Source organism: Sparassis crispa (assembly GCF_003851025.1).
Source record: "Sparassis crispa DNA, contig_000007F, whole genome shotgun sequence".
NCBI classification, from domain to species: domain Eukaryota; kingdom Fungi; phylum Basidiomycota; class Agaricomycetes; order Polyporales; family Sparassidaceae; genus Sparassis; species Sparassis crispa.
In genome coordinates, this window is record NW_020939754.1 from 1802114 (window position 1) to 1830026 (window position 27913).

A 27913-nucleotide genomic window follows, 5' to 3' on the forward strand; every position below is an offset into this window, starting at 1 on the left:
TTCGGATGTTTTGAACAGCGTGGTTTGCGAGAATACAAAGACCAGGAAGCCGTCATAGATACTCTCAACTCGGAAGGTTGTCGCGGTAGCCTAAGTAGACGTTTTCGGAGACGCAGATGCTTCCTTAACTTCCTGCTGATTGCAGTTCTGACAGAAGATATCCGCAGCAACAAAGGCCAAACATACGACGATCGTACCTTATCAGGAGAACATTCAAAAGCACTGGATACAGCGTTATAATATGCAAGGTATAAACAATCGACGGGGTATAGCTACTCATCATCGTCATCCATCATACCAGCCAACATGTCACCTGCCTCATGGACGGGGGCCTCATACACAGCAAACTTAGCCGTCTTCACAGCTGCCTCCTCGGGAGCCTCCTGACCTGCAGACGTCCACCCCTTACCGCGATCAACGAACACTTCGGGGCGGCGGTCCAGTAGCATGTCGAGCTCCTCGTCGCTGATGACGCTTGCCTTGCCGGCCTCCGTGTTCGGCACCACCTGTATCTTCTCACCCTCGAGCCTTAGGAGAGAGGCTGCCATCTCTGTCATTGTCTCGGGCTTGCTGCGTCCTACAGCCAGCGTTGGAGTCTTAAATTGACCTATGCATAGTGTTAGCCCATTGAGGAGAATATACCGAGGTAGAGAGAGCACCTTTGGCAATGACGAGCGCCTCGAGTTTGCGTTTCTCCGTTGCGCGTTCCATTATCTTTGCCTCGATCGTGTGTGCGCTCACCAGACGAAATATGAGCACAGGTCTGGTCTGCCCGATACGATGTGCACGGTCCTGCGCTTGCAGGTCCATTTGAGGATTCTATGCACGGCAGTCAATGGGATAGCTTTGTAGAAATACCGAGACCTACCCAATCCTGGTCGTAGAAGATCACTGTATCCGCAGCGACCAAGTTGAGACCAAGTCCGCCAGCTCTAGTGCTGAGGAGGAAGAGCCGGGGAGCGTGGGAGGTGTCACCACTTTTCTCGAATCTATCAACCTCCTCGCAACGATCGGTCATAGAAGTTGAACCGTCGATACGACAGATAGGCCACCCCTTCAATTCAACAGCCCAGTCCTACAAGGGACCAAGTGAGGAGCTCAGCCGCGAAGGTCAGAGCTCAGAGATACAGGACAGACCTCAATAATGTCCAACACTGTTGTGAATTGGCTGAATAAGAGCACCTTGTGGTCCCTCCGGAATAGCTCTTCAAGCAGTCGATCTAGCACCATCATCTTCCCACTCGTCGAGACCAGATCCTCGTTGAGCACGGGCGCACGGGTGTTCGGGTCCACCGGCCAGTCGAAGAGGAATGGGTGGGAGCACACCTTTCGTAGTTGCATCACGGTGTTTTGCAGCTTCATGCCATTTATTTTTTTCACTACAGTGGAGGTGTCAGGTCAATAAGTATGACTGGATCTGCAGAGGAGAACACGTACTCATGGACTTCCGCTGCCATTCCCGCCCAAGGTCTTCCGCACTCTTCCCGGTCGCCTTCGGCTTCTGCGGCCCCGACTCGAGTTTCTCAAAGTAGTCGTCGTCACTACCATCCACAGAGTAGTTTCTCTGTCTGTTCTGACGAAGTCTCGCACTGTACTTGCTCTTTGCCTCCTTTCGTGCAGCCTGCACCTTTAATGGCACTTCTTCCTCGTCCTCTTCCTCCGGCTTGAAAGACGTGCTTTTGCCACCCGCCTCCTTCACCAAGAGAGCACGTAAAGTCCCGTCCACGATGGCATCGTAGATTTCACGCTGATGCTCGCTCAGCGGTGCATACAGGACGTACTCTTTCTTCGGCGGGAGGTCCGTCTCTACATCGGATTTGAGCCGGCGGAGAAGGAATGGTCGGAGAACGGCGTGCAGTGAATGGATGAGCTGCGCGGAGCGCGTGGGAGAGAGCTTCGATTGCAGCATGGGCAAATCGAACCTATTACATGCAGCATGCAGCGTTGAGCGACCACAACGGCATAGTCAACATCAGGCTCACCATTCCTCGAATGCGTCCAAATCCGTGAAGAGGTCGGGCAGCACGAAGTTCAAGAGTGCCCATAGCTCCGCCAGGTTGTTCTGGGGTACCTTTATCATCACCAGTCACGCTGCTCGAAGGCGGAGACTTACATGCAACGGCGTGCCCGTAAGCACCATACGAGCGGCCGCGTTCAGCTTCTTGATCTCCCGCATGAGCTTGCAATGCAGGTTCTTCAGCCTGTGGCCCTCGTCGACGACGATGAAGCCCCACGCATACCGCTCGAGCTGCGCACGGTCCTGCAAAGACAATGAGAGCACATTTCAAGAATGGTATCATGTGCACTCGCCTTCATGATCATTTCGTACGTGGTGATCACCACTGGGAAGTTTGTCTTTTGGTGCGGAGGCAAAGGCTGCGATGTTACTGTGGATGTACCCGCCTTGTCGTCCACTTCCATTGGCTCTTCATCTTCTTCTACCCGTTCGTCCTCACTCTCGAACACCTTGCGCGTGCGTGTTGGTGCCTTTTTCGCCCCACCGCGCTTCTTTCCCCGCGTTTTAGGTTTCTGGTCATCTGACTCGGTGTGCGCTCTGCTCTTCGCCGTGACTCGACTGCTCTTCTTCCGCGTCTTCACCTCTGTCGTAGACTTTGTTCCCACCTTCCCCTTTCCCTTGGCAACTCCAGGCTTCGCTTTTGACTCCTTTGCCACATACCGTCTGAACGCCTTGTCTTGATACTCCATATCACTCTCCGAGAACACCATCTGCGTGCGCCGCAGCTCCGCCCGCTCCTCCGGCGTTCCGTGGTACATGCACACGGGGATCTGAACGCGCGTCAGCGAGTTCCTTCAGGCATAAAGAGATTACTTACGTCGGGTGTGAAGCGGTGGAACTCGTCCACCCAGTTCTGCAGCACGCTCAGCGGACAGACTACTAGGAACGGCGCCACAGAGCGCTCCCGCAGGAATGCGTGGAACGCAATAGCCTGTAGCGTCTGCGAAGTGAGGTTAGACTTCATCTGACAAGATCGCGATAGTGGCACGTACCTTGCCTAATCCCATCTCATCCGCTGAGGCGACAGTATTCAGTGTTCGTGTTGAAGCTATCCCAGTAAACTCACCTAAAATACCAGAGATACCGCTTTGGTATAAACCCACCATCCACGCGACGCCCTCGAGCTGGTAGTCTCTCAACGTCGCGCCCGTGACCAACGCAGGCTGTACAAACGCGTTCGCGTCATTGCTCTCCTGGCTTCGCTCGACGACCGCTTGGCCGGCTTGCTCTGTTTTCTTGCGCTTCGTGGACTGCTCATCATTCTCCTCCGCTCCACTGCGCCTTCGCTTTTTTGAGCTGGGTGTAGCTTCATGCCCATGCTCTGGCTTTGCTGCGCGCCGCTTGCCGTAGTGTACCTGCACCTTGTCCATCTGTTCCTTCAGGATAGACACATAAGCGGCAGACTTTTTGAGCAGCTCATCGAGCATCTTCATGCGCGCTTCTGTGTCCTTTCATGAAGCGCGTTGGAGTTATTCACAGAGAGACAGTGAAAGCTAACATACCTCGTTGGCTTGGCCGTCCTCGGCCTCATCTTTAGCCTGGATGGCAAACGTGTAAAACTCGTTGTACGAGCGCGTCAACTATTATGCTTACCTTGTCATTAGCATCTGCTTGGCCGTTCTCCTGCAAGTAATCAGTACCATTGCTGGACGCGTCGGGTACATTTGCGCATACCTCGACATTATGCAAGTCAGGAGGGCTTGACGGTGGTGTTGTCGGCCTCGTAGGCACAGTCATGTACGACGTAGGCGAGGAAGGTACCGGAGACGACGAAGGTGACATCTTGCTCGACACGGATGACATCGCGGTCGTCGGACTCGTCGAGAGCTGGCTTGCAACGCAATGTTGAGCGCGTCTGCCTACATAATCACGTGATAGTATAGCAGACAGCTGGGCGCTAATTTCACTCGTTCCTTGTTTTTCCGTATCAAGGCGAGCGTCATCAGCGGTGCTGAAGCACTCAATATCTTGACCGCCTCCCTGAGGTGTTCGTCTGTCATAGCAAGAGATGGATATCTGCACAGGACGCGTAGCTGTGGTGGCCAGCTGCCCATTAATCGGCGAAGATGAGGCTGGTGACACGCCGTTGGCGGATGACAGAGATGAGATTGAGGAGTACTTATACACCTCCTCACACACCTATATCCAGAGTATTAGTGCAACGTCCATTGGTTTCGAATGCTCCCGAATGGACGCATCGTTATGTAAAGAGATTAGAGTATATCAGCCTTGGTAGCAGACTACGTACACCATAGTGTGATCTTGTGTTTTGACACTAACAAACCAAACAGAACGAAAGATCGTAAGATCGTTTCCACCCAGTACTACCCGAATTCCATATATCGTCTGTTTGGATTTTCAGTGCAGTCGATCACACGAGCACAAGGACGAGGGTGATAAAATATTTCTGGGATGTGCTTTATCAGTTACGCTGACCGTTTAAGAGCGATGAATACCCACCAAATCATTAGAAAAGTTCCATATCAAGAGTGCCGACAGGCACTCTATTGAGTTTTGCCAAGTCCCTCTTATTTATATGGAGTTGCGGACGCAGAGATAAATATTGCAGGCGCATGCCTTGTGCTTGGCGGTATGCAAGGCTGTTATGCATCGCAGTGATGGTAACTTTGCCGATTCCTGAATATTCTGTGTCTAGGTACAGCTTTTTTAGCCGAGGACAAAGAATCGCGTCTGCTCCCTGCGGTGGTGCTGAGCCGAGAGCCTCGAATAAGGCGATGGTAACGGGCCTGCCTCTGAATTCAAGGCGCTCTAGGAGGGGGAAGCTGTACAGTGTAGTCCTCCATACATTCACGTCCAGAAAGTCCTCATTGATGTAGTCTTCTTCACCTATGACCACCAGCGTCATTAGGGGAGAGGAACGGAAGACGTCCGAGATCTCGAGCATGACGTTAGCGAGGAGATACCTGATATCCCGTTCGAAGTAGTCGTCGAATCTCATCGACAATTTGGGCTCCCCAGGTTCGGCATCATCATTGCTATGGTCATAACCGTCCAGCAGAATACCTCCTGTTTTCACGTCGATGCGAAGATGATTTATCTGCCGAATAGTCGGTGACATAAAGTTGTCCTTGGGGACCGCTAGAGAAACGGTATCGACGACCACGTATTAGTCAACGCCCACTTCGAGCGGGTAGGTGAATGAGAGAGTGGTGCCCGTCGGTATGGACATATGCGAGAGCAACCACTTGACATTGAATGTTGTATCTCCAAGATGTAACCGTCGCAACTTCAAAAGCGATAGAGTTCGCGTGGGTGGCGGAATATCCGGCTCCTCACCTACCCAATCCATAATCTGCAAGTTCTCCACAACACTAGGCGCAGAATAATCTACATGCAACGTCTCGAGGGCCGGCGAGATCTGCAAAAAATCCAGGAATTCGTCCACTGTGTCAGGCCTTGTCAGCCTTGCAAGTCGCAAGTTGACGAGGGAAGAGAAAGGGGGATAGCTCCACTGTATGTCGACTGCCGCCAACGATAGAGAACAAAGGGACGGATACTGATCGGATCTCGGATTCCAAAAGAATTTCTTGTCCGGACGCCGCCCGCTTTCAGCACCGAGAGCGAGCTGAGTGAGCCGTGGCATGTCGAAGTCGAGACTCTGAACGAGAGTCTCCAAATCTGATGATTCCCACCGAAGGCTTCGGATTCTAAGGCCAATTGCAGAGATGGAATTAATGACGCCAGCAAGATCCGAGACAGCATCATCTTCCTCAGAGAAGATGTTCACCAGCATATCCCCGGAGTTCTTCAAGCAAAAATTCACAAAGGGGAGATTTTTTGCGACGTGTATGTCTGTCCATAAGGCAGACACTCCTAGGCCCACTGTCCGCCAACGACGACAAACCTCGAGGACCCGTATCCACTCCATGTACCCACAATCAACAGAGAGCAGGTGAAAGATCCCGGCCAACAGCTCTGCAGAAAGCGTCCTTGCAGCGCTGGTTGACATTGACCCGAGCGCTCCGACACGACAAAGAGCTTTCTCTGCTGCGATCGCCGTGTCGTTCTTGCGGTCTCCTGCCATGTCTAACTCTAACGTAATTTCTGGCGTACAATATCAGCCTCCAACACCGAACGCTGGACAGTATCAGTCTTTATTTAATTTCACGCCGAATATGCACGACGACCTACAGAGTCAAAGCCAACAATAAACAGTGAGTTTCAAGCACAACAGTAGTAGTAGTGGTTGAAATGCGTGAAATTTGGAATGGTTCAGGTTCTGGTAGATGGAAGCTTGAATTCTGTAAGACTCTAGTGGTTCTGTGTTGAACTGAGATGTGGTTGAGGTGTGGATGTAATGAATACTTACGTTACTAGTAGTTGTTGAACGTTTTGGCACTTGCGCGCTGCCAGTGCGGCTCCGGCGCCTCGGAGTAGATATGGTTCCCATGTGACAGGACGCGACACCACCGTGACAACCAACTACCTGATTAGGACATGTAGAAATCTCTGTAGGCGATAGGCGACAAACGAGACTCTAATACTCGTCAATTATATATTTGGAGTGAGTACAGTGCTCTAGAGCAACATCGTGATGGTAAGAAATACACCAGTGTGTCATGTTAGCTCTACGTTGATCCTTCGTCTACTTTCTCCACCTCTGCTGGATTCATAACATCTATTCCCATCTCTTCCGCTGAAGGGAACAATGAAATCAGCCACGATTATCCGTATGTCACCTGGAAGATAAATCAGGACATACCAGCGATCTGTCTGACCGGGCCCGTGAACCACTTTCTCGCACTCAGCACCCAGAAGCCCAGGCTATACACGAGCACAATCCCGACCGCCACTATAGAGTAGTTCAATGTCTGTGAGTTCACTGGGTTCTCTTGTGGCAGGATGAAGACGATGGTGATGAACGCTATCCAGGCCACCGCGGCGATCGCGACTGGGAACGAGAATGCGCCGAGATGGAAGGGCCCACGGACGAATCGGTCGGCGTAGACAATGCGCAATGCAATGGGTATCGCTTGAGGGGAGACATCAGTTTCTGAACAACTGAGTCAACTACCACAGTACAGTGACGTACCGTAAGAGATGTACAGCCCGATTGTAGCGATACTTGTCGCGGCGGAGAAAGCCACGGAACTTCCAAGACTGGGCAAGCCGAGGATGAAGCTGAGCGTACATGCAAGCCAAACTGGGTATGAGTATTTAAGCGTTGAATAAAAACAAACTGTGCATGAGATATGGAGACTGCATACCGGTGCGCACCGGAGATTTGCGCTTCACATCAACCTTGCGGAAGAACTTATGTCCGGGTATCCCACCGTCCCGAGCGAACGCATACATCATCCTGCTATTAGACGTAACGGAGCTGCAGGCACCTGATTAACGTGGTCGGTCTACGGAAAACAGAAAAGACTTCTTACAACGTTCCACACCAGAACATAGCACCTGTAGAATATATTTGTTAATGTGCGTGAATAGGACACGCGACACAAATGCATACCGATGATTATAACCTACCGGCACGAGTCAGCCACACGACGTTGAGAAGAGTGGGAACATTGTACCATTAGGACAATCGCACCCTTTTCTCCCACGGCGTCCAAGAGTATCTGGGCCACCGGTTCGCCTGTCGGGGACGCGACAGTGGTTGCGAGATCCTGGATAGAGAAGAGCAGACCCAGGATAAGGAACCACCCAAGGACGGCGGAGACGCCAATAGCCATGATGATGCCTATCGGACCGGACATTGCAGCGTTGTGCGTCTCTTCTGTCATCTACATTCTTCAAAGTCAGCATCGTTTGAATACCTCACAACTGCGAGAGTCTGCACTGACGTGCGCCGATGCGTCGAAGCCCGTCAGAGTATACTGCGCCATTAGGATACCGATGACTGTAACGTACGCCGGGCTCGCGCGCTCGCTCCAACCTGGACCGCCCACGCCTGTGCCATCAATAAATGTCTGAAACACGAAGTGCCCGGACTGATGCGTCGGCGCCTTCGCAAGAATTGTAATCACGAGCGCCGTCGTCCCTAACGCGTGCCAGTATACCGAGATATTGTTGAGGTACTTCAGCAGGTGTACTCCAAATGTGTTGATGAGACCTTGCGCGACGAGGACGGCTGCATACATTCCGATATTGGTTTTCGCGGTCGGCACGAAGTTAGTTCCGAAAGTGGAGACGGTGCCGATGAAAGTGGAGCACGCGAAGCTCCGAGATAAGTCAGCGAGTAGATTTGTAGTTGAAGAGTTCCCGACTCACCTGATACCAGTTGTGACAGCAACTTGCCCAAGCAAATTAAACCAGCCCGTTATCCATGACGCAAAGGCAGCGTTCTCTGGCTTGGAGAGCATGGCGGACCAGAAGTATGGACCACCACTCGTGGGATGTGCGCTGCACACCTCTGGGAGAAGTAAGAATTGGCGCAGGGACTAGAAACAGTTTGCATACCAGCCATTGCGAGCCCTACAAGAATGGTGAAGCAGGCTGTCCATGGGTCATGTGAGGAAACGCGTGGCAGCGAATGTGCACTGAGCACATACCGACAACAATCCAGCCCCACACCATGACAGCAGGACCACCTGTATTCTGTTTCATAAAACATCATGTTTGGAACTGATACTGACATGTTTAGGACGCACCAGACCATAAAGGAAGAGCGAGGGTATACCAGTGATAACGCTGATGATCGAGAAGGAGATACCGAAATTCTATCGTTACCAGGTGTCAATGTAACCAATGCGATGCGCATCATCACATACTTGCAAGAGACTCAAGTCGCGCCTGCGCACACGATTCAACTCTCATGTCCAGTCATGCGATCAGACAATACTCACTTCAATTCTTGCTTGTACCCCATCCTCGCTAACTCGGCTTCATCGGCACCAGCCTCCATGACCGTTCCCGCAGCGACCTTGACTTCCCGTAAGCTTATTGAGTCCGCCATGGCCGTCGAGAGCGAAAAGAACGAGAAGCGAGCGTGGGGAGGTGAGCAATATATGAAAGGATAACGCCCGAGCCATGATAGACGCCTGCGTGTGATCGTTAGATAGATCATAGACGCGCTGGTATCTCTCACCGACCTGACATCTGGTGGTCATGGAATCTTGAGGATCCTCCCTCCAATCATCGTTGGAGGATCTATCTTCCCGTACGTGACAGAAGTATCCTATCTCATTGTCGCGGATCGAGAGCATGAGGGCTGTGCATGTATGAAGCCCTCCTCCGAGTTCCCGGGAGCCTGAGTAGTCGCAGATCGTATGTTTGAGAATGCTGGGTTCACGAAGAACCCCGAGGGCCTGAATCGCGAGTCCGGGAAAGTAGATATCACTGAATCAAAACACCAACACTATAGCACCACGCACTATCTCAGGAGAGGGCAACCAAGTCACAATGTTCAATTTTTCACGCCCCTGATGATCTAGAATATGGAGCTACGGATAAGGTTGGAAATGCCCACCGAAGCCAAGCACACTGATAGCCTATCTAAGCGAAGACGGACGAAGCGCCTAGCGCAGAGCAAGGTGACAGGTCAGAACACGTGGACATTGATGCCCTCTACGTTGTCGTTGAACGTCCCAAACTATGGGTCATCACATGAAGCTCAGCGTGAGACCACCTTAACTATACTGGCTACTCACCTTTACCTCAATGAGCCTCTCTTCGTCGATCATGTACCCATTGTTTTCAAAAGAATTCATCCCTCTGGAGGACTGCACGTAAGGCAAGGAAGTCACCACATCCTGCTTGAAGGGGGCACCTCTGAGGCGAGCAGGTTCCCTTACTAGAGTAAACTTTCCTTTGCCGCCCCTGTTACCATACCGATCAGTTTGTGGTTCATAAGACGGGCCTCCAGCATCGTCATGGATCATAGCAGACAAGTGACGGGGATGGACGTTGAAGTCGAGCACATAGATGTGGCGGGCTACTGAGTTGACGACGCTCGATCGAAGAACAACTCTCTGCCCGCTCGTGTATCTGACACCGACCTACGTCAATAACACAACGGACTTGGAATCACGTCACATACCTTTCGAAGGTGTTTCCATACACAGGTAACATCGCAATACGTGTGTTCTTAGGACCCCACTCGTCCCATGGAACGACCCGTGCTTGGATCTGCCCATCCAACGAAGACGAGACGAATGACAACAAGTACCGGCAATGGACAAACCCCGAAAAAGCGCCTGAGACCTGTCGCCTGTTTGATGCTAGGTATGACAGTTGCATGACAATAATACGCTCCGCGGGAGATGTAGCGAATGGCACTCCGGGAATGACTCCTGCGAGAAGCGGTGCAATACCCAGTGACATATTTCCGATGATATATTTGTCGCGCACCAGCGGGAGATTGAGAATGGCGACGGGATGGAAGGTTGAAAACGTTAGCGGAGTAGTGGACGCGACCTGGGCATCAGTGAATGCAAAGAGGACGAGGGACCCAGAGTTCGGCTTGTCACTGAGAAGTAAGACACGGCTGGATAGGAATATGAACGACGTTGGGACGAAAATGAGACTACTCTCGTGTTCTTCCTATATAAAATAAAGGCTCGTAAGTGCAAGTACACAAGAACGACCGGTCCGAAATACTTACGAGAATAATACTACCAGTGTGCCAATTCCAAATTCTGAGTGTGTATTCACTACGCGGGGAGAAGAGGCCAACAAGATCACCCGCGATCTGGAGTGACTCAAACGAGAGATTTGTAAGGCGTCCCGGAAGTGTTCCAAGTTGGGCCAAAGGGTGTACCGAGTTCGATGATAGCGTGCGTAGACGAACACTGCATAACAGTGTGCAATCAGACACAGTCGTAAAATATAAAAATTATAATGCGCACCAGCCTTCAGCGTCCAAGAGAACAAGTAGATCCTGCGAGGGATCCACGGCAAAGTTCGCCACGATGTGTTCTACGGATCTCTCGGCGAGCTTAAGTGTAGGATTCGCATGCGATGGAAGGGATGTAAGAAGCAGCTGCCTCTGCGAAATTCTTTCAATGAGGAGACCCTGGACCATGTCATAGCATCGCATAGGAGTAGCCGTCCTACTACGGTCCCTCGCAGAAAGCGTTTGTGACCAATCCAGGTGTAGCCATCTCCTACGTCGTTCGAGGAGCATATCAAGCCGATCCGTAGTCGCCAGAGAACAGGATGAGCCATCGATGAAGCCATCGGCAGCCAGTTCAATGTTATAGCGGAGCTGCACGGAAGATTCTACCACAGCACAGAACAATTTACAGACCTAGGAGTCGAAAAAATGTGCATACATCCTCAATGACTATCTGTCAATGCACTCACCAGCTTACATGAAGACAGCTCATCGCCGTCAACATAGATAAGGCACTTAGTGATCAGCTCGGGCGGTAGAGACACAACATGCCCTCGAGTGATGCTGTCCATCTCAAGTGGATCCAACAGCACAGGGGATTATTCAGTTCTGAAGTTGAACAAAATCAAGCTCAAGGTAGTAAGGGGTATACGTGACTCACGAATGCATTACGATCGGCGTGACAGGTCATCGCTAGCTCAGCCCGTCTGTCACGCCCGCCTGAACTCCCAGCGTTGAGTAACATCGCCCACTCCTCCCGACGCGTTCTCGGTGGCGCGCTCGGTCGCGCTTTGGGACCCGGCGCCCGCATGTAAGCAGGGCGGAGAAATTCTCGCAAGATCTTTCTGTGAACGGCCCGTGTCGGGCCGTTCACGGACGTACGGAGCCGGGAGCGCGGCAAGGGAAGATGGACTCGGAAAGTCGGAAACCTCGAGCGCATAACCAAACTTGTAGCGCGGGTGCACCAGCCTCCGATTATATATCTCAGGTCAGCAATTGTTTGAACATCACTCGCCTCATTCCCTCTGCAAAATGGCGATCGTACTCCACCCTAGCAGCTTTCTCGGTTTTGACAGCGTGTCGTACACTGCTTAAGTTCTCGCCGACATTATTGTGTGATGCTGTCCAGGAACCCTCACCGACCATGTCAGGAGGTCGCCCACCATCTCAAACTACAATGCGCAACCCATTGCATTCAAGGTCAAAACCATCGCTCCAAAGGTGTGTAGAGTTATTTCGTTGCTGGTAGGCGTGATGTGGACATTCTCCAGATGTACTGCGTGCTAGACAGAGTGGAGCCCGGAAGTACTGTGGAAGTTCATGGTACGCGAATTGTACCGTTTTGCTTGAATTCAGCCATGTTCAGTTTGCGTAGTCATGTTGCGGGCAACGAAGCAGAATCCACCACTAAGTGCTAGGTGCAAAGACAAGTTCTTGATTGAGATCACCACTATTATTCCAAAGGAGATCACGCCCCTATACGACATGGCTTGTTCTTCCGCTGCCATTGTTCCTCTGGCTATCACTGATCTTCACGTTGCAGTTCAACGACCCGATTAGGCACGTTCACTCTCGGAAGTTTCGCGTAGTATATCTTCCACCAGAAGAGCAGGCACTTCCCGAGAAAGACGGGCAACCACCTGTTCGTCAGTACCCCGATGCCTATGGTCTTGTCAGAAGAGACCGCAGTTGGGCAGATGACGCGTCTCGATGCCGAACGTTGCAAAGGTCACTGCGCTCGCTATTCCTGTCCCCACTGTCAGCTCTTCTGAATAGCCGAGTATGTATTAGTGCTTTTACTTGTGAAAGTAAGCTCAGAATATTTACGGTGCTTGAATGCAGAGCTAGCATCGATTGGAAGAAACCGAAGGCTCCGACCGAAGCGGCGAAGACACCGAAGCCAACCAATTAATGAAGCTACGCGGAAGTGACAACGAACGAAACTCGCGCAGATGCACACCGAAAGCACGGCATCTGCAAGACTCCAGGCGGAGTCTCCCCGTAAGAAAAAAGGTCGAATACGCGGACTCTCACAAGTGAGAAGACAAGGGCGCCTGTTGCATCCTCTCGGCAGCCTCCCCTTCACAGGACGCATAACTCCTTTTTTCCCGAGGAAATAACTTGGAAAAATGTGTGGAAATCAACAAAGTTATACTGCGGGAAAAACATGAGGAAAAAATGTGTAAAAGAACAAAGCATTTCCGCAGTTTTTCCACTGGAAATAAGTTGGTCGCCAAATATGGTAATTTTGCCTGGGTTTTGGCATGTCCTGTCATGTCCTGTCATGTCCTGTCATGTCCAGCTGCCTGATATGGTAGGCAACTTATTTCCAAGGGAAAAAACTGTGAGAATGTTTTGTTCTTTTCTCACTTTTTTCTCGAGGTTCCTCTGAAAATATATTATTGATTTCCATGCTTTTTGCCAGGTTATTTCCAATGGATAAAAGTGGTAATGCTTCCTGTGCTTGCAACATTGGTGATACCTGGCATGACTCCCATATCGGGCGAAACTTAACTTGTGGGTGAGCGGCGCTGCATTCGCACACCATGTCCGATTCCCTAGTCCCCCCACGTATATTCACAGCATCGATTTCTGCGAGAGTGACATGTGATAAGGCGGTAGTCATAGTAATAGTATACAAGAAAATCCCGTAGTCAAGCCATGTAAATTTACGGTGGCAATCACTGCAAGCGAATAGTGGGGAAGAAAATAAACGTAGGTAGCGCAGATTACAAGCAGTAGCACAGGCTCATATAAGATAGAGGCTATTTAGATGAATGATGAAACTTCCGCGCGCGGGACAACAGCTCTAATCTCCTGGGGCCCATCATACAGACGCGCTATAGTGACGAGTTCGAAACCTGTCCGCCACTTGGTCCAGCCCTTCTCGTATGAAGCCTTACCTTTAGCATCGACCCTCCAATGAGTGACGTTACATTCGACCAGGACGAGATCATTTTTGTGGATGTCCGTGGCATGCATCTGTCTCATAGTGTTCCTGGGGCCGAACTTGGTGTCGGCATCAAATACGTCTTGGAAGGCTTCCACCTTAAAGCAATGAATAACAAATATTTGTTGAAAAGAAGAAATTCAACATACAGAAGCATACTCTCCACTCCCGGTGCTCTGGAAGCGTGACGCTTTCAAAACATCTGAAGTGTTTGAACCGATCTTGATGCTCACAACGGCCAAGGGTTCACCGCGAAGTTTGAACCAAGATGAGTCGACTTCTCCGACGAGCCACACAGTAGCTGGTTTATTGTCTACGATGAGGAGAGGATATAAATCCAAAGCTGCAAGTGTCGACATCAGCAAGGGAGAGAAGGAGGGAGGAAGTATCAGGCACACTCACATCTATGCAGCATACAGAATCTACGTGAAGAGTGAATGCAGCTGCGAGAAGATAGAGGATGGGTGCAGAGATGCAGACAATCACCCCTAGCCATCGGTCCTCCTCCAGTCTTTCATCGGAAACAAACTTTCAAGGAATGCCGGCCGACTTTGTGTTGCGAAAATCTTGAACAGGAAGCGGGAAACCCGAAGTGAATCGGGTGGCCTAAAGACGGAAAGTAAAAAAAGCGGATAACCATTCTAAGAGAAAATTACTATATGCGGCGCAGGTGCAACTTTATGTCAGCAACCACCATACGTGCACAGACTGATAACCGATTCTTTAGGGAATCGGAATCAGATCTAGGGCTGGACATGCTCAATCCTAATACTCTGACACATACTGTCACTGCACCACCAAATCTCCCTCCATGACCGATCGCCTACTCGATGCTGTCGTTGGCCAAGGTCGCTGCATGCCGAGACCATGGAGCACACCTGGCTGGCCTTTCTGTCTGGTCCAAGTTGGGTGCGGCAGACAGATCACTACTCTATGTATTATCTGCTGAAGTTGTCTTCTGTTTGTTGCTAACTTGACCTATACCTGTTCCTGTGGTCCAGCTTGAACACGAGGCGCTTGCGCACCTCCATGTAGGCCTGGCTATGTCGGCGAGGTTCCTCGCGTCCCGGACAATGGGCTCCGCAAGTGGTTGGAGATCCGCGAGTCAGGATGTGGGCCGGTGTTATAGTAACTCCATATTCAGCTTTGTGCATTATACTTACTACATGTGAATCTCAATGTTCATTAATTGACGAGTGAGTTGACATTTTCATAGGTGGCCACACGACTGAAGCAACATCGGGCGACACTACTCGCCTTGCAGAGAGCGCCGCAGACTTCACATCCGCTCTACGATGGCGACAGTGCCCTTCGTGACGCGCCTGAGGGTCGCGAATGGCGCGTCAGCGCTCAGCTGCTATTTGTGCCAGTATTCACTCGGCGCATCAAATTTTCTCTTAAGCGTATGTGTGGAGTGAGAATATTTGTTGCCGCCGCCTGTGATGGATTTCAGGAGAGGTTCATAGTTTTGTAAACGTGTCATTCCGAGTGTGCACTTTGTATACACTTGGACGTCATGGATCGGTCGGACATTGCAGGAGATGATACTGTGAACTTGATGATGGTCTGCTTATCAACACCGCCGCTGACACGTCGATTTAGTGGTCCACGTTCATGCACCCGGTTTTGATGGGTTGAGGGGCTGCAGAGATACATGGGAAAGATGTCGAAGGAATCACTGCGGCATCCTGCTTTACCATTGTCCGATCCTTCTGTCAGGTGTGACTTTGACTTACAAAGTTCGTCTTCTCCAAAATCGGCCCCGAAGAATCCGAGGCTGCTGACTGCAGTGCGCATAATAATTCACCAAGCCAATATTCATTCGGTGTTGACACTCGAAGCCAACCGGTTATAGTGGTATATCTGTAACACATAAAAATTGCGTGTAAGAGTTAGCACATGTTGATGACTTTACGTTTAAGATGATGCGGGATGACCCACATCTGCCAGTGCAAACTATTACAGCATTTTGCAGGAGCTGCATGACGGAGCGGCCGAGTCAGGGAGTCGGTATTACTCGGTAGCATACCTCGTTACGGCCGAACTCTCACATCTTGCGGAGGAAGCAGATGGTTGGACGCAGGTGTGAATGAAGGACATATTTAGACGTTTTGAGGCCTATATTCCGAAGACACAAAGGGACTAACAACTCGTACACACACGATAAGCAGCCACTACTAAGAACAGGATCAGTCCATGTGTCCGTTACAATTAATAGACGAACGGGATGAGTTTGTACGGAGTGATCCTAGACCACTTCTCCCATTGATCACCGAACTCCTTCTTCAGGATCCTATCTTCCTTCGACAGCCTGCTCACTCCGGAAACAGCAAAGATGATCCAGAAGCTCAGCCACAAGACCACACAGATATTCCGTGCGGTCACACTGAATCTGCCTAAATTCGACCACCACGAACCAGGGTCGAGAGACCACAAGACGACGCCGATCGTCTGCATAATCCCGCCAGTGTAGCTCGGGTGCCGGACGATGGAATACGGCCCAACTGTAACGAGCTGATGTTCCTCCTTCACAGAGAGCTCGTATGTGAAGAACCGTCCGAGTGTGCGATAGCACCACCAGCGGATGAGACCGCCCATGCTTATCAATGTCCCGCTTGCGACAAATGTGTTCGTGACACGCACGCCGCTGCTAGGCGACAGTGGAAGGAGGGATATATGCCCAGAGAGAGAGGGATATTCCTGGGCGAGAATGACAGCGATCTCAGCCACTGCTGTAATGACCGCCACGGACTTAAATAATCCATGTCAAATATTGCGAGAGACAGATCATAGAAGGAATACCTTTATAATGTGGAGCAAGGCATTGAAATTCCCGCGCGATATACTATCTTGTCTGCCATACTTCGACAGTTCCGAGGGTTTAGGAGGCGGATTGGGAGACGTCGAGCCAATGACGATGAAGACTGCATTAGATGCTAACAAGGGTATCTTCAAAAGAGGAGTGCTGAGAAGGGGAACAGAAGTGAGGAACATATCGACTGGCATGTTACACTGACCTGCTCACGGTATATATACGCAAGCCTTCTCCAGCTTCCTAGCCGTCGCCCTGTTGGGAACGAAGGAGACATGGGAAATTAGAGATATGCTGGCTCATGTCTTCAAGAAGAATTTTCCTCCGGATATTTGTTGGCCGAAGAATCCTATTCGCAGTCAATAGAAGGACACCAATGTGACTATGGAAGTGAAAACGGCAAATCCGGCATGCGCCCGATACAATTCGATGGAGAGTTTAGCAGGGGTAATTGTCACCGACTTCAGAGCGCGTTGCATGCCGGCTGTCTTCTCGAGATGTGAACCGCCGTACTACTGTAGTATTCACAGCGTAAGTGAGAGCCAGCCGCCGTAACGCTGCTTACGCAGGGTCGTTCTGTAGGACGCACCGTTTCCCTCGCCTTGCACTTTGTTTGAATGAAGTCGGTGGCTACGTGCGAATATTATCTGCAGCTGAAGAATTAAGGCAACTGTTGAAAAAGATTGATCTTGCGACTACCTGTCTGGAAATAATAGATGAGCAACCGATATCCTTATCGGAAAGGAGTCTTACACGTTATGTTGGCCATGACGCAACCTGTCAACGCGTCAACACTTGACACGGAAGGCAAGTCCACTATCAAGTTCCACCACAGGAAGGTAGAAGAGGCGAGCCATTACATGTGTTGATGCCAAACTGGTGCAGACGGCCACGTCTGACGAGATGCATCATGGGAGTGCGGTGTCCGCGACCTTATGCCTTGTTCAATTATGTCCCTCCCTACCACTTTCCCTACTTTGATCGCTTCAGCAGGTGTCTTATTTTAGACCTGCGTCTCGGCTAGATCAGAGTTTGCAGTTGCTCGCAGTGTTGTGCCGGTCGCAAACTAGTTGACATCGGTCGTGCCGACCGTCGACTTTGTCGACTAGTTGACACAGTCGACTGTCGACCGCCGACTTTTCGCCTTTTATGGCAAAGGCTGTGTGGCTGAACCACCGCCGAGGTGGCAAGCAGCAAAAAAAAATAGCCTCTCCAACTTGATGATATGTACTACCAGCAAATTTTGTTTTAGGACACACAAGACACATCCAGGACTGTTGGTCTGGGGACCGAACAGTGCAATAACTTGTTGTGGAGAGCGATGCCGCTGCTGCACTTTGCGTTGTGGCACAGCGCGGCACTCAGGATCCAGCATGTGACTGGCGTGGCTGGTCTCATCACATGATTTTCTGTCGCCCGCCAATGGGAATTAATGCCGAACAGTCGCGGAACGTGGGACAGTTCACCAAAAAATGTTGACCGAAAGTCTACGTCGACTAGTCGCAAAGTCGACACATCGACCGTGTAAACCAGAGGTCGACCGGCACAACACTGATTGCTCGCACTCCGCTCTGTGGACACGGTGTTCCCTCATTATACTTGAATTTTATATGGTTTGAAAGCCAATCATGCCCTGCACAACACCGCAACCTTTCCTGTGAAGGATGCCCGCGCGATCTTGCGTACAAAATGTTGAGATATTTTTAACACTCCATTTACATAAGGCCAGAGGTCGCGACGAGTGCCAAGGCGAGAGCAGGGAAAGTAGGGAGGGACATACTTATTCGATGAGGGTCTTATCATTCCACTGTGTAGGTCTCGCTCAAGTGCCGACTCGGGGCGCCAACGATGCTTCCGTGCCTATACTTAAATCTTACACAACAGCGCTAATTTCGGCACACACAAGGTGGCACGCGACGCGCGGAACGATATCAGTTATTGTCATGTGATCGTGTTCTACGTGGTTCAAACGTTCAACAATCAACTTGAACTTTGGTTCGACCACAACTGTGGACCTTCCAGACCCTCTCCACTACCTCCATCTACCATGGCTGAAGTCATTCGAGCACCCTTTGTGATTGCTTCTGTAGCGAGTTTCCATCCTAATATTCCCACCCCGCTTGTTACCAAGCTGTCACTGGACCTCGAAGTTCCTCGAGACAGCGAGATCACGCCCGTCACAGTAAAACGGGCAGAAGATATTGTTCGTGTTCTCAAGAGCACGAGAGGTACAAGAGTTATTTGATTTTCAGAGTCCATCGCTGACATCTCGTCCTGAAGATCACGAGGAATCCATAACTGAGGATGTCGTTCAAACTGCCAAGGACCAGGTCCATACTCTGCGTGACATCAGTTTGTTGTCGCATTCACCAAAAACTCCTCAATTATTCAACTGATGATATTCATTTTCAGCCTCTCAATCTAAGTTCCGTGATATCACAGGTGTCGATGCTCGGCTGGATCGCATCGACGTTCGCCTGGACACCATGGAAGGTCGCCTGAACTCCGTAGAAACTCGCCTGAACTCCATGGAAACTCGCCTGGACTCCATGGAAACTCGCCTGGGCTCCATGGAAACTCGCCTGGACTCCATGGAAATTCGCCTTGACTCCGTGGAAACTCGCCTGGCCTCCATGGAAGGTCGCCTGGTCTCGCTTGACCAAAAGGTTGCGCAGGCTCACACTGAGTCTCAACATCAAATGAAGACTATCACGGACACTCTCGCCCGAATGGAGGCTCGCTTGGGATTACTCCCCCAAATTGGGGCTCGCCAGGACAATTTTGCCATTATGAGCCGGAATGAACGTCAGCTGCGTACGAACACCGGTTCTGTCAGATACGCTGCACCACAGAAAGTTGTAAGTTCATTTGAAGACAACCTGTAGTGCATTTTATCTCACTCTCCCTTGACAGATTGTTGGGGATGGCCTGGAGCTTGCTCAGGGGCTCGTCCGAGGCAATGTCGCTATTCCTGATGTGCCAGTTGGGGAAGTCGGTTCCGTTCTATCGGCCATGATAGATACTAGCGAACTCGACCACGCAAAGATCCTCCGTCTGATACGGTTTTATAACCAGGACTTTGGGATTCAGGCGACGGATGTGCTTGCTACTCGAGTCCAGAAAATCGCCAACTACGTCACGGGCTTCAACAATGTCTAGTGGAATGCAGTCAGAACTGTTGTAAGTCGTTCCCGCTCATCGTCAAATCTCTACTTATCATTATTGTGAATTCTGATGTTCAGCATGGGGGGCCGAACACAACAACTGTTTCAAAGGCATGTTTATCAGGAATTTAACGCACTATTGTATGTTTTGCTCTGTCTGTCGGCTTTGTGTTGCTTTGTGTCTGCTTTGTGCCAGTGTGTTCTTGTGCTTGTGTTCTTTTTGCAGATACCCGTGAATTGGTTTACAATCTAGGAACTTTGGTAGAAGACGAAGTATGTAGGTTGTTGCAGAGCAGCTGTTTATTTCATTTTCCAGCTAAGGTCGTCTTTCAATTTGCTTTGTATGGTGGTGACTGACGTATCTTATACCAATTTGTCGGAGAGCAGTGTTACACTCGTGTTTTGTGTCACGGTCGCGTCGCACGTCATCACATGACCGCGAAGTAGTTACATCATAGGTCGAATATATTCCTGCATCGGATCCCCGACCCTTTGGCTTACTCGAGGTAGCTCGCACGTACTTTAAGACGCAAAGCTTGTGGCTGTTCTGTACTAGTAATATCGCAATTTCCCCTAGCACTTCATCGGTGGTTTCACGTTTAGCCGAGTCTTTCAGCACTCACACCTTCTGGCGATGGCTTAACTTCGCTTGCTCAGCGGCTGTTCCCAGAAGGCGGACACTGACGTGGAGTCAGGGAAATTTGGCGGCGCTCTTGCCCTGCGATAGATATTAGCGTGCTCGATCATCCCAAAGTTTCCGTCAATATGTCTCTGCGGCCATTGTAGCGGCGGAGGCTGTGCCTGCTGCTCACAAGGTTGCCAACTATCTCCGAAGCCTCGGTCTCATTTAAAGTGGACAGTTGTAGTAAGTCTTTCCAGCTCGTCCTCACTTCTGAAATTGACTGTTCTGGACAAGCAGCCGTGATATCGCTGTGGAAACATGGTAGCTAGAAATCGTGTTATGTGGACCGCGTGCCCTTGTGGTCCGACCGGTAGACATGCGTGAAGTCCAAGAAGCAATGATTTGATGCCCCTGTCTTCATTCCATTTTCTCTGTCTTTGATCAGCAATAGCTTGAAAACATCCAATGAGAACGACCCACCATCATTGGTGGACAACGAACTGCCCTCTTGCACTATAAGATGTAGCTCATTACAGCCACTCTAGTCGCATAACAAAGGGCTCGGTGATCATCCTTGACCATTAATCTGATGGCGAATGAGGCGCGAGCTCGAAGAGTACATCTTTGCATAGCAGTAGTATTGCATGTACATATACTAGAGCTGTGCGAATAGAGATCGTACGTACCTCGGGTGCTCTGAATGAATTCAATCATAGTGCACTCGAGTCCGCATGCTATGCTGCTCGCCAAAGTCAATCATAATCGGCCTCCTCCAGCCCACGTGCATCTCGCGTTTGCTCTTCTTCTTCCACTACCATCACATCCTCGATCTCTCCAGCATCCTCTCTGCCTTCCTCATAGGCATCTTCCTGAACTTCCGAGTAGTCGAGCATCTCCTCGTCGTCAGGGTCTCCGACCTGGTCCAGCTCGGTGTCATGTTCTGGCCTTAGGTCGCCATCCGTCTCCTCGCCCTGCTCGAATTCTGTAGCAGGCCCAGGAGCGGAGGCACGCGCCTGCGGGCGAGAGATGGTGATGGTCGGCCCCTTTTCCCTCTCTTTCCCCCTGCCCTTGGACTTCGCCGAAGCGGCAGAGATAGACGTCTGCTCGGACTCGCGTGCCTTACCCTTGACGCTTGCAACGCTGCCCCCGCCGCGTTTGTTCTTGTCCGCCTTCTGAATCTCGCGATATACTGCGAAGCCAATTGGCTATTTGTAAGTGGAGACTGGATTTGATGGAGACGCACCGAGTAGTTCCTGCTGGAGCAGCTCGACCATGTCGCCTATTTCGATGAGCTCGAGGCCTTTGAGCACGTCCGAGGCGGAGATGCTCTTGTGCTGCTTCGAGCTCGCTACATCGTGCGCTGTAGCAGCTGTGAGGCCACAAACGGCGTGAGCATTCGAATGCCACAGTATCAACCATCGTCATACCGAGGTAGTTGATGAAGACGGTGGCCGACTTGACAATCGAGAGTATAACTTCCTTCTGAATCTTCACGTGGTCTGGCAGCTGTGAACATCCGCCAACGTGTCATCCAGTGTTTCACATGACTTTGGGAACACGTTTGTGTGTTGGAAGGAGAGGTACGCACTGCGCTGCGAGCAATCCTGGTAACGAGACTTCGCGGTAGTTCAAAACTGTCTATTCCCTCTGGGACAGTCTCCTGCGCGATCAGGGCTGAGACAGAGCCCGTATTTGCTTCTTTGCTTCTGGGCATTCAAATTTCACGGCTTGATAAAAAGGTCGTTGGTGGTGAGGCGCACGGTCGCCGGTGGCGGATGAGCAGAGTACAACAGCGGGCGCTTATCAGCCGCCACAGTTCTCGAGAAGGCAAGTCCGTTCATTCGACTCCTCAACAATCTCACAATCACATAAATAAATACCCCCTCTACTCCAAACGCATTCCAAGGCCCTTGGAAAAGGCCTACAGCCCACAGGCGAGTAGGGATACAAGACGAACAATATGGATACACGGTATGATAAGTGCCAGAGCGCAGAATGTACGTGTAAATCGCATAACAATTCCTCGAGAATCCCGGTAGACACGACAGACATGCAAAAAACTCGAAAAGCAAGGGAAATGAGCAACAGGAAAAGATCACGATGTCATGGACCGCACGCTCCCCGCACTTGCGCGCGGGTGGCGATGGTGCGGCCGTGGGCCTGCCAGGGCCGGGTTTATTGCCGGCTGCGCCTCGCCGTAGTGTGCGTCGGGCGAGGCCGACGTGCTCTGATGCAGGTGCAGAGGCTCCGCATAGTCCTGCGTCTGGGGTTCCCCACATATATGCACGTTGAAGTCCTGCAACATCTTCCCGTAGCGGTCTGTTGAGGTAGAGGGTAACACGTAAACTGCAGGACTGGAAACAAGGGGGGACGTACGAGCAAGAGGGACACGCTCGCCTACTCGGGAGAGTGTAGACCTGCCGAAGGGTGAATATGAACATGACAAAGTTAGACGAGGCACCATCAAACGAACGTACCGAATGAACTCCAGTTCTACCTTAAGTATCGTGCACTGCTCCTCGCTCTTCATCTGTGTTGCCACATCGAGAAAGCGCACGAGAATCCTACCCGCCATGAACCAACAAATCTATAGGCAACCAATCAACACCACAGCAACTGACAATCGAACGCGCGACACAAGTGCAGACACACATTGGCGAAGTGTCCCAGCAGAGCGAGATCATAGCTCGTCGAGCACACGTCGTACAGCAAATTAAGAATACGACGTGCCGCGTTCAGTATCTTGACGGACGAGATGCACGACGCAGCCCCAATGATGGCGTGCGACTCGTGCAACAGAATTTGAGCACTAGCCGACGAAACCTCATCAGCGCATCAATCACCGCAACAAACCGAGCTGCGCACAGATGCGGGGCATTGCATGCCGAGAACAGATGTACGTTGACCGTGTTGTGCTGCAGCGGGTTACGCAGGTGGGGTGGAAATGACGGGAGGAACGCCGCGACGAGCTGGTCGAGCTCGACGAACGCGGGCGTATCGCGCACGTCCCGCGGGCGCTGGCTGCGCTCGCGCTCGTCGATATGCGCATGCGATCCCCCAGCCATCGCGCTGTACGCTGCAGGACTGTACGACGCTACCGCAGGGTCGCCGACATAATAGCGCGCGCGGAAGCGCATGTTGAAGTTCTTCACCCGTGAGAGCATCATGCACGCCTTGATGTACAATGTAAATGCATCAACTTGTCCTACAGGATGGATTGTCAAGACATTACGGTCGTGCGACCACTGTCGATCCTCTGGAAGGACCAGCATCTGCGGAGTATCGGTTGGGGCATGGGCGTTGAAAGAGGGAAGGGGAAGGGTTGCTTACGCCTTGCTCAAACTGGTCACCGCGGACGGGAAGCAACTGCGAGACATCGAGGTCATCAAGTAGTATTGCCCAAGCATGAGAGCAGCCGTGTATGCGTTCAGACGCATATGCTGCATGAGGAAGACCCATCAGAATAACGAAATATGTCTATGGATAAAATCTGCCGCTCACCAAGCCAGAATACGTTGCGCCGCATCTCATCTTCGATGACCGTTTTCGCCGGCGGGATAAGAGATGGCGGGCGATGGCCGTTGTAAAGCCCATGGAACGGCGGGCAGACATTTAGCCCGAGCGGCATGAGGAAGCGCACGGATAGCCCCGTAGCAGTGTAGATCTAGCACGGGTAAGATTGACCCATCAAACGTTCGCGGAGCAATGCACATACCGATGACCACCTGCGCGTTTATGCAAGAGCGTCGGTCAGTACATAGTAGCCGGGAGTGTATATATATAAGGCGCACTTTGCATTGGACCAGTACCACGATGCGATGAGGATCTGGGCTGCACCGCAACGACTGTCAGACAAAGAGGCGCGCATACCCTGCTCGACGCACATTGTACGACTTGGAGGAGCTTTACTCCGTTGTAGATCATTTCTTCTATCTCGGCACGGGCATATTTTACTTGCAGCTCGGCAAAGGTGTCGGACCAGTGCTCTGCGTTCTTGAGGTGTCCGGGCCATGGATCATCTGGACTGGTTGTTAACGCTGCACTACATGATACATGCAACTCAGGTGTACCTGCTGGAACTGTGTAGGACGGAATTGGGGGGGGCGGTACGGCCCCGGTGTACATGCTGCCCACCGCGCAGATGGCATGCAGAACCGCGGTCGACGGAAAGTCATGATGGGTTGGCGGAAGTGAGAGCGACGTCAGAAACGTGGGGCCGTGGAAGAGTCGGCCTGCGTCTGCATTGAAAGCAAAGTACGCTTCCACACTGCACACAAGCCATGAGAACAAAGGGCCGGGAGTTGAGAAAAGAAGACGCACAGATGCCGTAGGAAATCCGGATTGGGCAAGTTCTTTGGCCAAGAAGCCGTGAGCATATCCAAATGGGAATCGGATCCAGATGGAGATGACGAGGCTATTGTGGCCGAGCTTGACGGAAGAGGTGGTGTTGGCGTGTCCATCAGACTTGCGACGTCTGCCAAATTGTCCAATGCCGTTCCCGCATGGAACTGCGCGAAGTCGAGCGGTTGTCCGGCATTCTGCAAGGCCATCTGAGATTCGAGAGCTAGAATTGGGTCCAGTGCAGAATTCAAATACAAGGGATCATTGGGGTTGTTGGCCGGCGGGATAAATGCCTCGCTCGTCATCTTATCTTTCTCCCGCAGAAGCGCCTCGAGTTCGTCTGCATTCGTCATCAGACCGTGGTGGGCCAGAAGACATAGGTAAATACGCACTGATTTTTCGCTCGAGGCGTTCAAATCTATTCTTAGGGTGCTCCTGCGGCTCCTGCTGGACAGTCTCGGTGGATACTGATGCCAATATCAATGAATCAACGGGGGCGGAAATCAATGTCGACGCACCGGCATCAAAAGTGCACTCCGGGTGCGCTGGGAGGTTCGCTCCGGGAGGAGCGTGGGCAACAGCGTAAGCATGCGAGCGCACGCAGGTGGAACACGGTCTGTTGGCGTCACTGTGCATAGATCCTGTCAATCATTCGGCCTCGGGCTTCGGGCTTCGGGAAGACAGACCATTTCTGGGGACGCGTGTCAGTAAGACAGACATGACTGACAGGGAGAACAGAGTTTACGCACTAGCTTGCGCCTGCGGCACTGGTGACACGCCTGTTTCGGAAAGTTGTGAGAAAGAAGGGCGGTGGTATTAGGGGAGACTCACCTGATTCCTACGTAGAACATGGGGGGATGGAGACGAGCTGGTGGACGGGTTAGTGTTCGACACGGGCAACGTCTTGGGCATGGTTTGCAGTGTTCTGAGAGAACTGGGACGGACCCAACAGATCACTAATTTCTATCCGTCGCTGTAACTCGGTAAAGCCGTGACGTGTGACGCTTACTGTGACAAACACCCTTCTTGCGACAAAAAGAGCCTCTGTGATGTGACGCGTTGCGTCCACGTGACGGACAAATCCGTCATCTAAAACACGAGAGCAGATGACAAGCCTCCGAGTCGGAGTCGGTTATTATACTTCGTCGCTCACCGCTCGCATCCAAGGTCGAAGTAGGCACTTTCGGTGCACGGTGCCACCTTCTGGATCATACAATGAATAAGGTGCTGATTCGCCATTGTGATCACTGGGTTTCGGTGCCAACGAGTGATATACGAGAGAGTGGTGGAGGAAAGAGCACGAGAACGAGCTTCGTCCGGTCTATATATACTAGACAATATGCACAAAAACGGCTGTTATTAACTGAACTTGGATAGAACGGATCAGAAATTTGTTTGACATGCGAGGGAGAATATTGTTGTACGTCCGTAATTGTGCGAAATGTTTGGTCTTGTCTGAAGCGACATCGAGTTGGGAGATCTAGCACGAAGTTCATTGAACGCCAGGTTGTAGGGGCCGGCGGCATCGAGTTATCTGTACGATCATAGCCGAGCGGTGGAAGATATAACGACTAGATAAGGCAGGTGTGGTATGATCCAACGGATATTCTCTTACTAGCTCGAGGTTCCAGGAAGATAGCCTGAAACACGCGTTGCATCTGACGTTCAGCACCATTCAGACGGGATGAGTGCCTTGGGAAAACTTCATGAGTTGAGCATGTCGAACGTACGAACCGTCAGGCTTCGGCGAGGTCCGTGACATTGAGACTCGTCACGCGTTCTTTTTGTTCTGAACCACCGCCTCCACGTCCTCCAAATATCGGGTATATTTCTTCAAAACTCGTCAAACGATTTGTACTCAAGCCTATACTAATACTTTGCAGTCAATCGCTGTATCGAAATAGAAGCTCACTGGTCTGGTGCATGGCTCCGCGTAGCATCCAGCTTCCCAACCTCGTCGCACTCTGTGCAGACTTTGAGCTGCGCAGCAACTCGCGCTGCCATGCTGTTTCCTCCACTGCGGAGCGATGGGCGTTGGCGAGCACATTCCTCGACGAGGAAGAACGGAGAACATTTCCGGGTTTGCGCCCCGGCTTGCTTGCGGCCTTGTGCTACCCCACGTGCGACGCCGCGCAGTTATTGCGCCTAGCGCAGTTTTTCGTCCTTCTCATACACTGGGTCGACAAGGAAGATGTAAGCGAAGATGCGGATGCGGAGGCTGCGTTTGATCCGTGCGTATAATGTTTCTGACTTAGACTGTTGTCACTGCCGGGATCTGCGACGGCGCAGGAACACTTGCTAGCGGTGTTGGTGCGCCGGCAGTGGACGATGGTGCTGATTGCATCACCTGATCTGTTTTATCCACACAGCAGAACCATTTCATTTTTTCCCGGCGACGAGATACTGATGGCCCACTTACTCGCAGGATCCAACAACGATTTCTTGGCGCCTCGCTTGTACCCTGGCGCGCTCGCTTTCTGCGGCACCTGAGCGCGTTCCACTCGTCGCTTGAACGCGTCGCGACGGACAACGCAGACGGCGTCGTGCCTGACTTCGAGTCGTACGTCACACTCAGAAGGGATTCATGCGGCATTAAGATGATGTTTGATCTCATCGAGTACGCGGAAGGCCTAGTCGTACCGGAGGATGTCTACGCCCTACCGGCGATGCAGCAACTCCGTCAGAACGCTGTGGATATCGTGGCATGGTCGATTGTGAGTCTCTTCCGCAAATACCCATCTACTAGCTTGGAAACAGCTGAGATATATTCGATCGATCTCATGTGTTTGCGGTTATAATCTGCAGGACATCGCCTCGTATGCGCGCAAACAAGCAAGGGACGACAAGCATAACCTCGTCGCAGTGCTCATGCCTCAGAAGGGTCTCGCGGCACAGGGTGCCGTGAACGCTGCGGCGCAACTCGTGAAAGCTACTGCCGCGAGTTTCCTCGCAAACGAGCGAACAGTCCTCCGTTCTTCATCGTCTGGCGCGACGGACGCCGACATCCGCAGGTTCATGCTAGGCCTGCGTGACTGCGTCGCTGGCGCGGTGCACTGGCTGTACGAGACGGAGCGCTTCTTCGGGGAGTCTGGCGAGGACGTACGCACGTTCGGGTGGGTGTTCTTGCCGCCCAAGGAAACGTAGCGGCAGGACAGGTGTGGCTCAAAAATGCGGACACCTCTAGACTACATACCTTCACTCTTTTAG

The 27913-nt window shown here is 51.5% G+C and overlaps 10 protein-coding genes across 10 annotated transcripts; 2 read left to right on the plus strand and 8 right to left on the minus strand.

Annotated features, from left to right (window-relative positions):
* Positions 1 to 272: 272 nt before the first annotated feature.
* Positions 273 to 3820, minus strand: SCP_0806080 (hypothetical protein; the record flags this gene model as incomplete). Its single annotated transcript, XM_027761196.1, has 14 exons — positions 273 to 607; positions 660 to 819; positions 869 to 1075; positions 1138 to 1379; positions 1438 to 1922; positions 1983 to 2062; positions 2114 to 2260; positions 2311 to 2787; positions 2835 to 2957; positions 3010 to 3032; positions 3084 to 3465; positions 3520 to 3555; positions 3611 to 3640; positions 3692 to 3820. 14 exons carry the CDS (start codon positions 3818 to 3820, stop codon positions 273 to 275), a joined length of 2856 nt encoding a protein of 951 aa, XP_027616997.1.
* Positions 3821 to 4484: 664 nt separating this feature from the next.
* Positions 4485 to 5096, minus strand: SCP_0806090 (hypothetical protein; the record flags this gene model as incomplete). The annotated part of the gene is made up of 1 exon (XM_027761197.1): positions 4485 to 5096. The coding sequence occupies one exon, from the start codon at positions 5094 to 5096 to the stop codon at positions 4485 to 4487; it is 612 nt and encodes a 203-aa protein (XP_027616998.1).
* Positions 5097 to 5144: 48 nt separating this feature from the next.
* Positions 5145 to 6062, minus strand: SCP_0806100 (hypothetical protein; the record flags this gene model as incomplete). The annotated part of the gene is made up of 1 exon (XM_027761198.1): positions 5145 to 6062. The coding sequence occupies one exon, from the start codon at positions 6060 to 6062 to the stop codon at positions 5145 to 5147; it is 918 nt and encodes a 305-aa protein (XP_027616999.1).
* Positions 6063 to 6606: 544 nt separating this feature from the next.
* SCP_0806110 (hypothetical protein) lies at positions 6607 to 11389 on the minus strand (the record flags this gene model as incomplete). Its single annotated transcript, XM_027761199.1, has 24 exons — positions 6607 to 6674; positions 6741 to 7010; positions 7071 to 7181; positions 7246 to 7358; positions 7414 to 7438; positions 7494 to 7506; positions 7558 to 7767; positions 7828 to 8203; positions 8255 to 8396; positions 8444 to 8479; positions 8536 to 8581; positions 8635 to 8703; positions 8755 to 8776; positions 8830 to 9024; positions 9076 to 9082; positions 9153 to 9291; positions 9358 to 9413; positions 9466 to 9478; positions 9540 to 9575; positions 9634 to 9970; positions 10023 to 10525; positions 10587 to 10773; positions 10831 to 11231; positions 11288 to 11389. The coding sequence occupies 24 exons, from the start codon at positions 11387 to 11389 to the stop codon at positions 6607 to 6609; spliced, it is 3477 nt and encodes a 1158-aa protein (XP_027617000.1).
* Positions 11390 to 13586: 2197 nt separating this feature from the next.
* SCP_0806120 (hypothetical protein) lies at positions 13587 to 14182 on the minus strand (the record flags this gene model as incomplete). The annotated part of the gene is made up of 3 exons (XM_027761200.1): positions 13587 to 13865; positions 13917 to 14110; positions 14170 to 14182. 3 exons carry the CDS (start codon positions 14180 to 14182, stop codon positions 13587 to 13589), a joined length of 486 nt encoding a protein of 161 aa, XP_027617001.1.
* Positions 14183 to 15978: 1796 nt separating this feature from the next.
* SCP_0806130 (putative protein-S-isoprenylcysteine O-methyltransferase) lies at positions 15979 to 17058 on the minus strand (the record flags this gene model as incomplete). The annotated part of the gene is made up of 4 exons (XM_027761201.1): positions 15979 to 16518; positions 16570 to 16732; positions 16785 to 16822; positions 16954 to 17058. 4 exons carry the CDS (start codon positions 17056 to 17058, stop codon positions 15979 to 15981), a joined length of 846 nt encoding a protein of 281 aa, XP_027617002.1.
* Positions 17059 to 18626: 1568 nt separating this feature from the next.
* SCP_0806140 (hypothetical protein) lies at positions 18627 to 19738 on the plus strand (the record flags this gene model as incomplete). The annotated part of the gene is made up of 4 exons (XM_027761202.1): positions 18627 to 18807; positions 18860 to 18931; positions 18992 to 19437; positions 19493 to 19738. 4 exons carry the CDS (start codon positions 18627 to 18629, stop codon positions 19736 to 19738), a joined length of 945 nt encoding a protein of 314 aa, XP_027617003.1.
* Positions 19739 to 21117: 1379 nt separating this feature from the next.
* Positions 21118 to 22079, minus strand: SCP_0806150 (hypothetical protein; the record flags this gene model as incomplete). The annotated part of the gene is made up of 4 exons (XM_027761203.1): positions 21118 to 21554; positions 21609 to 21734; positions 21793 to 21871; positions 21954 to 22079. 4 exons carry the CDS (start codon positions 22077 to 22079, stop codon positions 21118 to 21120), a joined length of 768 nt encoding a protein of 255 aa, XP_027617004.1.
* Positions 22080 to 22460: 381 nt separating this feature from the next.
* Positions 22461 to 25618, minus strand: SCP_0806160 (hypothetical protein; the record flags this gene model as incomplete). Its single annotated transcript, XM_027761204.1, has 17 exons — positions 22461 to 22684; positions 22742 to 22782; positions 22843 to 22952; positions 23018 to 23174; positions 23231 to 23637; positions 23696 to 23805; positions 23867 to 24029; positions 24081 to 24090; positions 24157 to 24196; positions 24250 to 24384; positions 24436 to 24632; positions 24686 to 25046; positions 25099 to 25173; positions 25225 to 25334; positions 25393 to 25397; positions 25456 to 25485; positions 25538 to 25618. The coding sequence occupies 17 exons, from the start codon at positions 25616 to 25618 to the stop codon at positions 22461 to 22463; spliced, it is 2256 nt and encodes a 751-aa protein (XP_027617005.1).
* Positions 25619 to 26629: 1011 nt separating this feature from the next.
* SCP_0806170 (terpenoid synthase) lies at positions 26630 to 27850 on the plus strand (the record flags this gene model as incomplete). The annotated part of the gene is made up of 3 exons (XM_027761205.1): positions 26630 to 26937; positions 27132 to 27420; positions 27512 to 27850. 3 exons carry the CDS (start codon positions 26630 to 26632, stop codon positions 27848 to 27850), a joined length of 936 nt encoding a protein of 311 aa, XP_027617006.1.
* Positions 27851 to 27913: the final 63 nt, after the last annotated feature.